This window comes from Peromyscus californicus, unplaced genomic scaffold (genome assembly GCF_007827085.1).
Source record: "Peromyscus californicus insignis strain IS unplaced genomic scaffold, ASM782708v3 Scaffold_19__1_contigs__length_69161282, whole genome shotgun sequence".
NCBI classification, from domain to species: Eukaryota; Metazoa; Chordata; class Mammalia; order Rodentia; family Cricetidae; genus Peromyscus; species Peromyscus californicus.
The window spans coordinates 6,947,757-6,962,786 of NW_026294491.1; the positions used below are offsets into that span (position 1 = coordinate 6,947,757).

A 15,030-nucleotide genomic window follows, 5' to 3' on the forward strand; every position below is an offset into this window, starting at 1 on the left:
TTATCCCGCCTATACTATACTTCCTGCCTGGCTACTAGCCAATTAGCGTTTTATCAATCAGTCATTCAGAGCAACACATTCACAGCATACAGAGTGATATCCACAGCAGATAAGCACTTAGACCTCTTCTTTGGGGGAGGGTTGGTAGTGGTTTGAAGCAAGGAGGTGATCAGGGAGATGGTCCAGGGGTTCCTGATGATCTAAGCTGGGTGCAGTGGCTGCTTTAGACCACAGCAAGTAACTTCTGTAGGTGAGAGCTGGTGACAGAACAGAGCTACCCTGGAGCTTTAGCCAGAGGCGCCTTCCTTCCCAGGAAGCAGTGTCGCCATGGCTCCAGGATGTAAGAGCCTTGTGTGTGAGCAGTGGCCAGTGTCCCTTCCCTGGGTGTACTGCTCACTGGAACAAGCATGTACCTCAGAGCGACTTCTGACCAGCCAGCCTGAGCCAAGGACAGGAGTTCATGTGAACCTGGCTGCATTGTAGGTACTTTCCGAGGTAATGTGAAGATAAAATTGTTGGTCCTCATACCTTCCTACAGCTGTCACAGGTCTGTGGTGCTGCATCCATCCTCTACAGCCACGCCCTCCCCCAGTGCAGGCAGAGACAGTGCTCGTGAACAAGCAGGACTCGTGTCAAGTAGTGCTCTACCTGTGTTAGAACCTGGCTAGTGTGTGCTTGGAAGTTCACTAGAACTGGTTGTCACTCGCCCATAGAAGATCATCTGGGAGTGCAGGGTTCTGTAAGCGCTGGGATTGAAACAACCACAGCACGTATAGTCTGGCGGTTTTGTTTGGTTTTTTCGAAGAGTTAACAGTCTTAGAGCTGGAGAGATGATTCAGTGGTTAAAAGTGTTGTATACTGCTCTTGCAGAGGACTTGGATTCGGTTCCCAATCACCTGTAACTCTATCTCCGGGGAATCTGACACCCTCTTCTGACCTTCATGAGCACCCGCACTCTTGTGTCTCCCACCCCCATAATTAAAATAAAATCTTTGTTGTTGTTGTTGTTTCTCTGTGTGGCCCTGATTGTCTTGGAACTTGCTTTGTAGACCAGGCCCTGAGTACTGGGATTAAAGACATGTGCCACCCCTCCCTGTCCCCCACCACCCAGCTTAAAATAAAATATCAAAAAAAAATTACAGGGATATAACTCAGTAGAGTGTTTGTCTGGCTCTGGATTTGTCTCCCAGCTCTGCATAAACTTACATGTCTACAATATTTACCCTTGGGATGCAGGACTAAGAGGATCCAAGTCCAAGGTCGTCTCCTGATACAGAGGTTCTCAGTCTGTGGGTGATAACTCCTCACTCCTTTGATCTCCCACCACAGGGGTCGCATAGCAGATGTCCTGCATATAGGACATTTACATTGTGATTCATAACAGTAGTGGAAATGCAGTTATGAGGTGGCAATGAGATAATGTTGGTAGTTGGGGGTCACCACGACATGAGGAACTGTTAAAGCGTTGCAGCATTAGGAAGGTTGGGAACCACTGCTCTAATACATAGCAAATTTTTGGCCAGCTTGGGCTGGAGACTCTGTCCTTTAGAACAAAAATAAAGTACTCAAGAATAGGTAAATAGCCAGCCCAGGTGAGCACTGGAGTTTGGCGAAGTGGGGGTGTTGTAAAGCGGAGTCCCATCTCTATCTGGAATGCTCTCCTTGTGAAAACATCTAGTTCTAGAAATCCGACATAGAGGTGCCTTTTTTTTTTTTTTTTTTTGGTTTTTCGAGACAGGGTTTCTCTGTGTAGCTTTGGGCCTTTCCTGGATCTCGCGCTGTAGACCAGGCTGGCCTCGAACTCACAGAGATCCGCCTGGCTCTGCCTCCCGAGTGCTGGGATTAAAGGCGTGCGCCACCACTGCCCGGCGCCTTTTTTTTTTTTTAAAGAGATTTATTTTTATTTATTGTGTATATGGTGTTTTGCCTGCATGTATCCCTGCAGGCCAGAAGAGGGCACCAGATCTCATTACAGACGGTTGTGAGCCACCATGTGGGTGCTGAGAATTGCACTCAGGACCTCTGGAAGAGCAGCCAGTGCTCTTAACTGCTGAGCTCAGGCTGGCTTATCAGGAGTCAGCTCTGAAGTATGTGCTTGTCCCAGTGTTGCTCACACTGGTCCAGTTCCTGGTCAGGAGCAGTACCATGGTCAGATGTGTGCTTAGCACTGCTCTGGACAGTCGTGTCTGCGCAGTCAGGCACTAACCCTCATCCCCTAATGTGTTGTTTTGGTCAGATTCACAGTCTGAGAACGAGGCTTCACCTGTTAAACGGCCGAGACTACTAGAGAGCACTGAGCGACCTGAGGAGAGCAGCCGGTCGAAGCAGAAGAGTCGGCGTAGGTGCTTCCAGTGCCAGACCAAGCTGGAGCTGGTCCAGCAGGAACTGGGATCCTGTCGCTGTGGTGAGCACCCTACCCAAGGCACCCTCCTGATCCCATGCTGTCTCAGACATGACTTGCTGTTCCACTGTCTCCCTCCCCGCCATTCTGCTGCCTTCCCATTGGCCACTTTAGAAGTTAACAGACTAGTAAGAGTGCCAGTAACAGACTATGTGCCGTAAAACCGAGAGCTTGAGTCCATCTTAGATGAGCTTTTGGTAACAGATGCTTTCTCCCCACCCCTCTTTTCAACTATGGTCTGATGAGGAGTCTTCCTTTGGAACCCTCACTGATCCGGTGAGTTAACACCTTGAAGCAGCTGGAATGTCACTTTCTCCTTTGTCCTCCAGCACAGTGCTGCCTCTTAAGGCTCTGCACATGGATGTAATTTTTAAACTCTATGTCTTGCACACTGGAACAAAACATAGGCAAATGCTGCTTTTCTTCTTGACCACGTATATCATGCCACAGGGGGAGAATTGTAGCTGTATTATTGTAGGCTCACATACAGTTTTCCTGTCCCCGTTTTTATTTCCTATTTTTGAAACATGCTATGAGAAGAACTGATCTGTGGAACAGAGGTGTCATCTGGCAGACGCTGAGCCTGGCTTTAGCCTCTGAGAACTCTTCATCTTCTATTCCAGGAAGTGGGCTTTAGCATCCCCTTCACTTTTGGCTATCCTATATTATAGTTGCTGGCACAGGGGGATGAGCAGTTCCCTGTATAGTTGTAAAGGTGGACTTGGGGGGACTTGTCTGTCTGCTGTGCTGTGGAAGGGGGGAAACGGGGATGGACTGACTTCTTGTGGACATTAGGTCGGAACAGCTGTTTCTGGCATGACCCCCTCTGTTTGTCACTCTCTCTCCCCCTGGTGTACATTCAGCTGTGGGGACGGAGGTGGAGTGTGGCGTTCCGTTTGCTGTGAAGTGTGCATGGAAGAGTATAAAGAAGAGAGTTGGGGTTGGTGGGAGCAGACACTGTCGGCGGAGTTGTAGACTCAGCTTGTCCTGAAGTCTGTGGTGTGTGCTCTGGTGAGGCGAGGGAGTGGTCTGTGGTGAGCTGAGGAACTCCGGGGTCTGGTGGCCTCACTCCACACTGAAAGCACTATATGATCCCTTGAGGTTGCAGATTCTTGCTTCTATGTTGAGGTGAGCTATGGTTTTTTTCAGCGATTCATTCTGTTAGCTGTGTTGAGAAGCCTCCCTGTCCATTTTTTCTTATTATGTAGGCTGGTTGTTTCTCAGAGTGCTAGAAATGTTCCTTTTTCCTCCTCAAAAGTGACTGGTCCTTGGTAGGATGCAGGACTTGCTGAGATAGATGAAGCAGTTGGTCCATGGGAGCTTGCTGCCTTGCCTCTCCTCCTCAGGCAGGTGAGAGAGAGAGTTCACAGAGTCGTTGGGAAGCGCTAGGGCCCCGAATTTACCCTGCAGCTTTGATGCAAACCACTCAGGTTCCAAAGGTCTTAGCACCCAGCTGAAAAAAAAAAGAAGTCCAGAAATAGTTATCAGATGGCCTTGTGCCTTTCACTGTGGCCAGCTGTACCATCAGAGTGTCTCGGTTAAGCCACAAGCTCTTTGCCTCCTGGCCAGGAGGGTTCGCCATAGATCCGCATTCTTTCTCAGTTACCTAACAACTTGTAGTGCCTTGTCCAATTTCAAGATCAGAGTCCCTTCAGAGGAAGCCTTGCTAGAGCGCTGGAGTTCACTCTGGTTCACCGAGAGCTTATACCGTGAGCCCAGAAGAAAAAGACCTGCTGCTGTTCAAAAGGTGAAGGACAGCAGGGGAACATATGCTCTGGGGCTGGCTTTGACAAACTGCTTTGTGTTCCTTCATCCTGCCTGCTTGGCTGCCTCTAGGAAAGGCTGGGTTGTGTGCTGGTTTCCTTAAGATACATGGAGTGTTGGGAAGACACTAACTGCCCTGGAAGATGTTAGAGGGAAACGTGGTATTTACTACTGAAATGGAAGACTCAAAGTAGTTGAACTCAAAACAGAACACTTCTCGACTGCAGAAAAATCCTCCTCTGTGTATGTTTGCAATCTTCTCTTCCATTCCCCTTCCATTCCGTACAGGTTATTAACTGCTGACAAGAAATTCACATCTCATAAATAATGCTTAAGAGCCATTGCTATATAAATTGAATGTGTTATGAATTGTGATGGGCCTTTTTGTAGCCTTCGATGCCTAGAGCAGGAAGAACAGAAGATGTCATTTTCATTAATTTCTAATGAGGTGCCAATTAAAGGCAGAGAAGAGGCTCCAAAGGGAAGAGTGGCCAAGCTTCCCTGAATCCTCCGCCCCGGGGCTGTCATCCCAGCACTGCTGGCAAAGCCTTCTCTGAAATCCCATTAAATTACAGTCTCATCGAGAGCACACACAGACACATTCAGCTTCCCTTTGATCTTCAAAAGAGCAATTTGTAAGGCGAGTTCTGAGCCTTCTCACATAGGACAGCTGTAGGTGATAGGAATTGTTAATTGCCAGGACGTTCCTGAGCTTTCAGTAAGGGGTGAATTTTGAAGATGAGTTCTCCTCTGCCTCACTGTGACTAGATAACCTTTAAGTCAACAATACCAAAGGAACGCCCTTTTCCTGTGAAATCTTCCTGTGTGCCAGTTAGGACAGGCGTGTGGTGTGGGTGGGATGGGCCTGCATCCTAGAGCGTTTCCACAGCCTGACTCTCGGGACAGAAGACAGTCACGTGGCATAGGTTGCTTGTTACATTTCCACTTGGCAGGGTGACAAAGTTGATCATTCCTGTTGGAGGAGTCCTGTCTCCTAAGGCCCACCTAGAGGGTGTTCTAGGTCTGGCCATGATGCTGTGTGCTATGACCCACCCCCTCAGCATGGCTTTGTGATTGCTTCTCAAAACCACAGAATTTCCTGTCAAGGAAGAACTGTGTACGTGTAGTTAAAGTTTTCCTGCCTGGCACACAGTCAGGACAAATTTCTCTCACCTGCCAGTCCCACAGCTGTCAGACCCAACCAAGTAAACACAGAGACTTATATTGGTTACAAACTGTATGGCCGTGGCAGGCTTCTTGCTAACTGTTCTTACAGCTTAAATTAATCCATTTCCATTAATCTATACCTTGCCACATGGCTCGTGGCTTACCGGCATCTTCACATGCTGTTTCTCATCGTGGCGGCTGGCAGTGTCTCTCTCACTCAGCCTTCCACTTCCCAGCTTTATTCTCTTCCTTGTCCCGCCTATACTTCCTGCCTAGCCAATGGCCAATCAGTGTTTTATTTATTGACTAATCAGCAACACATTTGCCATACAGAACATCCCACAGCACTTCCCCCCCCTTTTTTTTTTTCAAAAAGGAAGGTTTTAACCTTAACAAAGTAAAATTACATATAATTTGGGCGTAGCTTCTCTTACTACTTCCTGCTGGAGGGGGGCACTGTATCTTATGGGGACACAAAGAATATTTTAGGGTTATGGAGTAGTCCATGAGGGTGTATCGTCTGAGCCAGTTGCCTTGAAACAGTTCTGGATGTTGGATCATCTGGGCCATGGTGTCATCGGAGACCTTTCAGGTGGTCTTGGCTGGTCAAACCTGATGTGTCTTAATCTGGAACAAATCCATAGCCTCTGGCTTTCTGTGGAAACAAAAGCAGAGCCTCCTTTCCAAAGCAACATATCTTTACATCCAAATTTTGAAGTCAAGGTACCTTTAAAATATACATTTTGGCATAACTCAACAGCTTTTGTAATCAAATGTTTTTCTTCAGTTACGAATATCAAAGAGAACATAATCCAGATTCTCTGTGTGGTAGCCATCTTTACGTGGCTTATTTTTTATATTAGCTTGAGCCTATTGCTTTAAACTGCAGCCTTCTAAGCCTGAAATGGCGCTGGCGCTATGGCTGCTGGCTCCGCCCACTTCAGCTTCCCAACATGGCGGTGATACGTTTTCCGCCAGCTCTGGGAGCCATCAACTCTCAGAAATAGTGGGTCTATGCTTCTATCAAAGCAGTGTGTAGCCCAGAAACCTCTTTTTTTTTTTTTTTTTTTTTTTTTGTTTTGTACTAGCAAAGGCTAAATCCACCACACAGCTTAATGTACCACTTGCAGAGGCCTCATTCCCACCATACTGCAGGTCGAACATGCACGCCAGGAACCCGCCATAGTAGCTGAAACACGCAGGCTGCCGCTAGCTTAAAAGAGACAACTAGGAGCTGTTTTTAGCTCCGTTTTAGAATCTTTTTACTCAGGTTTTAGGTGGAAACTCTTGCCCCACGTTGGGCGCCATTTGTAGCTAGAGTTTTCCTGCCTGGCCCACGGTCAGGGCAAATCTCTCTCACCCGCCAGTCCCACAGCCACTCAGACCCAACCAAGTAAACACAGAGACTTATATTGCTTACAAACTGTATGGCCGTGGCAGGCTTCTTGCTAACTGTTCTTACAGCTTAAATTAATCCATTTCTATTAATCTATACCTTGCCACGTGGCTTGTGGCTTACCGGTACTTTACATCTTCTTTGTCCTGATGGTGGCTGGCAGTGTCTCCCTCACCCAGCTTCCTGTTCTCTCAATTCTCCTCTCTGTTAGTCCCACCTATACTTCCTGCCTGGCCACTGACCAATCAGTGATTTATTCATTGACCAATCAGCAACACATTTGACATACAGACCATCCCACAGCACTTCCCCTTTTCTTTTCTTAAAAAGGAAGGTTTTAACCTTTACACATCTCCAAAGTCAGCTTGGTATATTTGGGAATTTGGGCGTAGCTTCTCTTACTACTTCCTGCTGGAGGGGGGCGCTGTATCTTATGGGGACACAAAGAATATTTTAGGGTTATGGAGTAGTCCATGAGGGTGTATCCTCTGAGCCAGTTGCCTTGAAACGGTTCTGGATGTTGGATCATCTGGGCCATGGTGTCATCGGAGACCTTTCAGGTGGTCTTGGCTGGTCAAACCTGATGTATCTTAATCTGGAACAAATCCATAGCCTCTGGCTTTCTGTGGAAACAAAAGCAGAGCCTCCTTTCCAAAGCAACATATCTTTACATCCAAATTTTGAAGTCAAGGTACCTTTAAAATGTACGTTTTTGCATGTTTTTAGTATGTGGTGACTCAGCCAACTCCACACGCCAGTGCTGCTCGTATGACCTCATGGTAATCTCACTTTCCTGGTGGTTTTCTGTTTGCTTTAGAAAGTCCACGATGCTGTGGCTGGGCCTCTGCAGTCTGTCCTCTTCACACACCTCTGTGGTCATTTTTCCTGTTATTCACTGTCACACCAAAGTAACAGGTGTTTGTCGAGATGACCTTACAAAACATTTTGCTAAGTTTTGTGAGGGGTAAGGGACACATAGGATGAGCTCATAGACTAGGCCTAACTGTGATATCCGTGAGCACTAGCTGGGCAGTGTGGGACATGCTTGCTGGCCCACTCCCAGAGGTTCTCGTTCAGTAAAATAAGTCCATGTGACTATTGGAGCCACTCTGGACACCCTTAGTCTTAGAAGCTTTTCAAAAAAAAAAAAAAAAAAAAAAAAAAGGTTCTCTGGGCCCATCCAATCAAATTAGCAGTGGTCCCTAGGGCTTGTTTTCAACTCTATTTGGAAATAGTTCCCCCCTTGGGCCATCTGAGCTAGTTGTGACCGTCATGGCCTCCCCTTCTATAAACTGTTTGCTGGGAACAGAGACAGACACTGTTCTGTAGAACCAGTCATGGGAGGGAGCACAAGTCTACTTCAGGGACCTCACACCAGTGCTGTTCCTGGTTGCCACCCATGCTCCATTTGTGTCTGTTGATCAGTGACGTGCTTTTTCCCAAAGCTGCTTTCCCCTTGAGTGAGGATCTGTCCTTGATGAGGTGTTAGGTTTAGTGTCTTAGTCTGTTTTAATGTAGAAAATTGTTTTTTTTTTTTTAAGATTTATTTATTTATTATGTATACAGCATGTATGACTGCAGGCCAGAAGAGCGCACCAGATCTCATTACAGAGGGTTGTGAGCCACCATGTGGTTGCTGGGAATTGAACTCAGGACCTCTGGAAGAGCAGTCGGTGCTCTTAACCTCTGAGCCGTCTCTCCAGCCCTGTAGAAAATTCTTAAAAGCTTTCTGTTTTAAAGTATGGACATTTTAAAGTAGGTCCCTCTCTTGCACACATGCACGTACACACACACACACTTTTACGGGTTTTAAAATTAGAGCATCCTTCATTTGGGGTCTGTTTCTTTTTTTGTTTGTTTGTTTTTGTTGTTGTTGTTTTCGAGATAGGGTTTTACATTTTTTGTCTCTTTTCTCAACCAGCTTTTTTATTGTAGCTGCTGGCTATATTCTAGAACAGCTGAAATTAACTGATGTCAGTCATCTGGGATGATTCTGTGTGAGGTAGACCATGAATTTAACATCTGTTTACGTATGTGGAGTGTATCCCATATGTAACTATTGTTTTCTTTATATTTTTAAAGTTCCTTGTTGAAATTGGTTGTAATGTATATGTATTATATGGCTCGGGGTGTGTGTCATCCGCTGACTTCTCATGGATGATAACAGGATAAGCCATTGTATGAGAGCCATTTGGAGATGTTATAACCTTTATGGTCTTGTCCTTTTGTTTATTAAGTCCCTTGTCATGTTTATTGAGAGTTTTTTTTAAGGCTTGTAAACGAGCATCTAGGGTCTGTTTTAGGGAGTGAACCTCCTCTCTGGCAAGGGACTCTAGATTTTTTATGGAATCATAGAAGTTTTTTTGTTCCTCAGAAACATATGATTCCATGGATCTTATCTTATCAATTAATGATAATCTTTCTTTTTTATATAGTGTTTGGAGAGTTAGTGTTTTGTTCATTAAATATTTACATTTATTATCAATAAGATCAATTTTTGGTACAAGCCTGTTTTGTAAATCCTGATCAGCAGATTTCAGAGAAAGAATCTTTTTTTGTAAGCTTTCATTGTTATCCTTTAAAGTAGATTCCAGAGAGAGAATCTTTTTCTGTAAGCCTTCATTGTTATCTCTTAAAGCCTGAATCAGTCCCAATAATGACTCATCTTTGTTTTTGTTATTAAACCAGTGTTTGAACACTGTGTGAATTATTACGATGAATGTCAAAATGGTACAGGCCAGATATGCCTTAGGAAGGTCGTATATTTCCAGGAAGATGTCATTCATCATATAGGCAAAAAGGTTTTTAAATTCTTGTGAGGTAATGTTGTCAGCCATATTACAAGAATTACTCAAAATTTGTTAGTTAATTTTAAGGTGTAAAATTATCAAGTACTTTTACTTGAAACAATATGCTTACCTTTCGTGGTTTTGGGGGGGGTGTAGTAGCACTTTTCAGCCAGCAGGTGGCGTTGGTACAGCTCCAAAGCAGGGCCTGCTGGTGATCTTGGCTGACTGCAGCTCGCTGAGTCAAGATGGCAGGAGCCAGAGCCGGCACTCAGGAAGCAGGGGAGTGCCTCTTTCGCTGGTCTCGGGGCTAAGAACCGTGTAGGCGTTCCCTGGTTATATGGAACTTTGTAGGCGGGTTTAGGTACCCGCTAGCTGGGGAGGAGGCTGAGGGTGGGAGCCACCCAGGCCTTTGGAATTTGCCCCACGTTGGGCGCCAGATATTGGTGAAATCATTAAGGCCACTCCACGTAGTTAAAAGGAGATTTATTTAATGGCGTAACTTACAAATTAAGGGATAGGTAGGTCGCGGGTCTGGGGAAGGTGTATCGCAGTCCAGCGGTGTTCTCTGGAGCTCTGCTTGGCCCACCTCCACCATCCAGGGTCCCGGAACAGAGCGAGAGCGCTAGCCCATCCAGATCTCGGGTCTCCAGGCGCCTCCCTTGGCCCCGCCTTGTAGGCGTGACAGTCGCCAAAGTTTCAATGGGGGTCGGATCTTCCAGATCAAAGCTGGAATGGCTACCCACTACACTGGGGTCTGTTTCTTAATGACTTTAGTTGCAATTTGTCAGCCAGTTAGGCTACTGCCCTGTGGTGATGTTTGCTCAGTTTCCTCTGGGAGGCCGGGTGTCCGTCATCGTCTTAGTGCTAGCGTTGTTTGGTTCACCTTCCCCCAGCCAGCTCTTCTCCACCCTCCACAGTGCACTTGAGAGGCAGCCCGTGGGAAGGACTGTGACAGTATGTTAGTGTTCTTGAGATGCTGGGCACTGTGGCACACGCCTTTCATCTCTACCCTCCTGAGACAAAGGCAGGCAGATCTTCATGAGTTTGGTGCTCATCTGGTCTATATGTAGAGTTCCAGGCCAACCAAAGCTACATAGGGAGACCCTGTCTAAAACCAACCGAACAAAAGATGTCCTTGAGGTTTGACACCTAGTCGTGAATCTTGCCTAAACCAGCCTCATGTAGTTCACAGTGATTTGATCCCACAGTTGCCATTTGGTACCAGCAGCATTCTCTGAGTGGGGCCTCCTTCCTTCCTTTTTCACCTGTGACTGTGGTGGATTCCTCCCTCCACCCCATTGGCTTATGAGTCAGTGCTGTCTACAATGTTCTCGTTACTCATGATGTTCCACATTTGGCCAAATTGAAGTTCCTTCAGCCCGGCTCCTATCTCCAGTGGCCGGGTGAGGGAAGAATAGGTGCAGGTCCTTACTCTTTGATCCAACAAGATTTGTCTAAATCTTAAGCTTACTCCCCTGTCTGGAACCAGCTGCTTCTCCAAGAACCTGTAAAATGGTTTTTGTATGCAGTGATTTGCTGGGCCTGACAGGAAAGCATATACACATACTGCCACCAGACAGCCTTCACTAGAGTTGTTACCAAGTTACAAGACACATTTAGAGGATGTGGGTGGGGCTTCATTCCACCTGGATGACTTTGGACAGGTGTCTACAGTTAAGACTTTAAGAGTGTGACTTAGGGGTTGGGGATTTAGCTCAGTGGTAGAACGCTTGCCTAGCAAGCACAAGGCCCTGGGTTCGGTCCTCAGCTCCAGAAAATTTAAAGAAAAAAAAAAGTGTGACTTAGATGTAGGAAAAGACGAATGCTTTGGCATCCGAGGTTATAGAGATGGCGCCTGCAGCTGGATGGAACTGACGTCAGGTGGTGAGGGGCTGCTAGGAAGGAAGAGAAAGCTTCCAGTTCTGGGTTGAGGAGGTTGGATGTTGGCTCAGAGTAAGCACCATCAGTGGTTTTGGATATAGTTAACATGATCTGACTTTAACTCTACCACAGCCAGAACTGATTTGGCTGCTGAGATAGATCCACTCTGTAGGAGCTCCTGTTTTTGAGTCTGATAATGAAGACTCAAGTTTCTCCCGTACTCCCAAGGTGGCAGCTAGGGTGTGTGCTGCCTGTGGCTGAAGAGGAAGATGTGTCTTGTCTGTACTCCCAAAAGGGAAACAACCCTCTGGTGGGAATTACGGTACACGAGAGAAGTGAAGGATATTAGGAGCCACATGCAGGTTGAGAGAGTCCCTGCACCTCCTCTTCTCCACAGCGCTGCGCTTCTGTGAGACAGCAGCTTACCCTTTGATGTGCAAGAGTGCTGAGTCCCTGCCCTGCTTGTCGTCACAGCAAATGGAAGTGTCAGACCTGCACCCGCTCCAGAGGCCCAGCCTGCTGTGGGTACGTGGCCGGGCCAGTGTGGAGAAGGCACAGACCCGGGTGCTGCCCTACCCCAAGGAAACCAAGCCCCAGAGGCTCAGCTCCTCAGGTGCAGAATATTCAGAACGTGTCTGCTACCCGTGTTCCCTCCCCACCTTCCCCTGCCAACACCAGTCTCGTGACATGGAGGTTTCCTTCTCAGTGGCAGCTTGAGGTGCTTCTGTCTTAGTCTTAGGAACAGTGACAGCACCATGACAGCATGTTAGAGCCTGCTGGGCAGCTTACCCTACCTAGATTACATTTTGTAGACAAGAGGGGATTATTCCAAAAGGAATTACTGATATTTTATAGTTTTGATCTAATAATAAATAATTTTGTTAATTATTTTTCAGAAAGATTTTTTAAAGTTTTTTAAAATTAATGTACCGTAACATTTTACATACCATAAAATTCTCCCAATTTGCAATTCAGAAAATTTTTGTAAATTCATGTAAGTTGAGTAGTCATCACTATTTGACTTTACAGTTCCACCATTCTGGAAGGACTCTTGCCTCTCTGGTCCTTTCACTTTGCTGCCCTAGAGTTTTGCTTTTTCTAGAATTTTAGTATCAGTGAATTCACAGTATACAATCTTAGGTCTGTGTCACACGGTATGTTTTGAGAGTCATCATCTATCTCTGTTGCTGTTGGCTAGTTATTCTTCCTTTGATGCTGCCACACTGAGAGGGGATAGCCCATGTTTATAAGCTGCATTAAGCATTTCTGTGTAAATCTTTAGGTGGACAGACATGATATGCATCTTAATTTTTATGGGGTAAATACGTGGGGTGGAATGTTAAGTGGTAAATGTGCATCTGACATCAGCTGCAGCCAACACCCTTCCCAGTGTCCTGTGTCGGTTCCTGGTTCTTCACAGTGCTTCTGTTCTAGCTTCTCAGTGCCTTTGGCAACCTCAGTACTTAGTCTTTCTCTCTGGCTGCCTAGCAAGCACCTGCCCACCCAGTGTTATGAACTTTCTTCTCCTTGGACCAGAGAGCATTTTGCACACACGAGCATCTTTTTCGTGTGCTTCGACTGCCCAGACATCTTGAGGCATCCCTTCACCTTTGAAACACTGTTCACTTTACAAAAAGAGTAATTGTCACAACAGAACCCATCGGGCTGGTGGGATGAAGACCACAGAACCCCCCCCCCCCACACACACACACCAGCAGCAGCTCCTGCTTTTGAGTCTGATGATAACGGCTCAGAGTTGTTATTTTAACAATTTCCAACCCACAAATACAAATATCTCTCTCCTTTTAGGTTTTTAAATTTTCTTAGCCATGTTTTATATTTCCAGTGTATATCTTTGTTCTGGTGTCCTGTGTATTTCTGCGTAGACTGCACTGTGCCTACTGTAAGATTGCTGCTCCCTCAGCACACAGTTGATTTTCCTGGAGTATCTCTGACCCTGAAGCCTGGCCAGACTTCCTGTTTGTTCTCCGTTCTGTAAGATGTTGCACACACATGACATGTCGCCTGTGAACACGCAGTCTGCACTTTGCCAGTGTGTGTGCCTTCCTTCCCTTTCTTGGATAGATATGCAGGAGGGAGCTGTTAGGCTAAATGCTAAGTGTGCACCTCCAGTATCCTTGCCTTTCTGTGGTCTTAGGTTGAAATTGAGTCTTTTCAGCATTAGGCATGACTTAGGGCGAACTTCCCATAGCTGCCCTCACCCTGGTGAGCCTTAGGAGTTGTATTCAAGGACAGTGTAGGAAACATTTACATACAGCCTGCAAAAGCAGGTGATTTAGCAGAGGAAGCCGTGTGTGGCCTGGAGGAAGGTTTTGCCATCCCACAGCTTCACTTGTTTACGTGCAAAGCGGTCACCTCCTGGATTCTGCTGTGGACAGTAGTGCTTGGTGTGGCTAGTGACTGCTTATAGCAGTGCTCCCTCTTGCCCTCAGCCTCACCAGGTGCACCTCCCTCTTACCCCTTCCTGCTCTCCTGCCCGCACATGACCCAGCATATCTTTGTGAATGGTCTGTGTCTTCTGGTCTCTCCGCCAGACCGGTATCTTTGACTCCTCCGTTTCGTTGGGCCTCTGAGTCTCCGCTTAGACTAAACTATCAGATAGGGTGAGGTTGCCTGCTTTGTTTAACCCAGTTATTTTATATGATTATAGTTTTAATTTTTCAACTTTGGAGAAAAGTATACTTGGGGTTCTTTCGGGTCACAGAAATTCGAAGTCACAGCTTGCTGTGTGGGACCACACTTGTCTCCTCCCCTAGCCTTAGATACCTGGCTGGGGTAACTCAACAACTGGGCACATTGCCAACACAGGGAGACCCTCGCCTGGCGAGGTGCATCTACACTTGTTTTCACTCAGGCTGCCATCCAGAGGTGTCCCTCAAGGCTTCTTCCTCCTTACTGAGCTTGTCCATCACCAACTGGAGTGCAGTGGCTTAGACCACCTAACACCCCAGTCCCTCGGGGCTGAAGGAATGGTGACAGAGTGTTGGACTGACTCAAGTACCGGAGTGCGTGCTGGGCTCAATCTGTCTCCACATTTTCCACGTCAGCCCTGGCCAAAGCTGACCTCCTTTAATACAGCCTTGTTTGATCAAGTGACCACATGCTCAAAATCCTCTGGCTGCATGGCTGCACCTCTTTCCAGACTGCCAGCATTGCAGGGTGGGGAGGCCATGTTTATTCTTCTGGCTGGCTCCACCCCAACCCCATCCTCAGGGTACATACAGTAACACGCAGTAACTTGGGAACAGATTGGGAATCTCGTGGGGGACATAGGGGACAGTGCCGTTCATCATCTGTCTCTGTTTAGGACTTGGGTTGTGTCAGTTTTACTTTTAAAAATGCATTGTAGAACAAGGATACCTTGGTTTTTAGAAATAGGTACTCACACTTTGAAATGAAGTCATCAGAAGTGCTAAAGGATTTGAGTCCACATCTTGTTTTTTTGGTCTCCAAACTGTCCCATTGGGCACCCTAAATGTTTAGGAGGTGACCACAGCCCAGTCTGTCCGTTTTGTTCAGCCTGTAGAGGTTAGTGAATGCTCAGAATGTGTGAGGCCTCTGGGTGAGGACCAGTTGCTGGGGTGTTTGTGGGTTCTCTGCTTGCTTAGGGG

General features: G+C 46.6%; 1 protein-coding gene across 2 annotated transcripts in view; it reads left to right on the forward strand.

Moving 5' to 3' along the window:
* The window catches only part of Zfand3 (zinc finger AN1-type containing 3), a 247,060-nt gene that overhangs the window by 217,360 nt on the left and 14,670 nt on the right, over positions 1 to 15,030 (forward strand). For both annotated transcript variants that reach the window (XM_052744490.1, XM_052744489.1), the window contains one exon: positions 2,237 to 2,404. In XM_052744490.1, the coding sequence (XP_052600450.1) occupies positions 2,237 to 2,404 (168 nt within the window). The remainder of the gene's footprint in view (positions 1 to 2,236; positions 2,405 to 15,030) is intronic.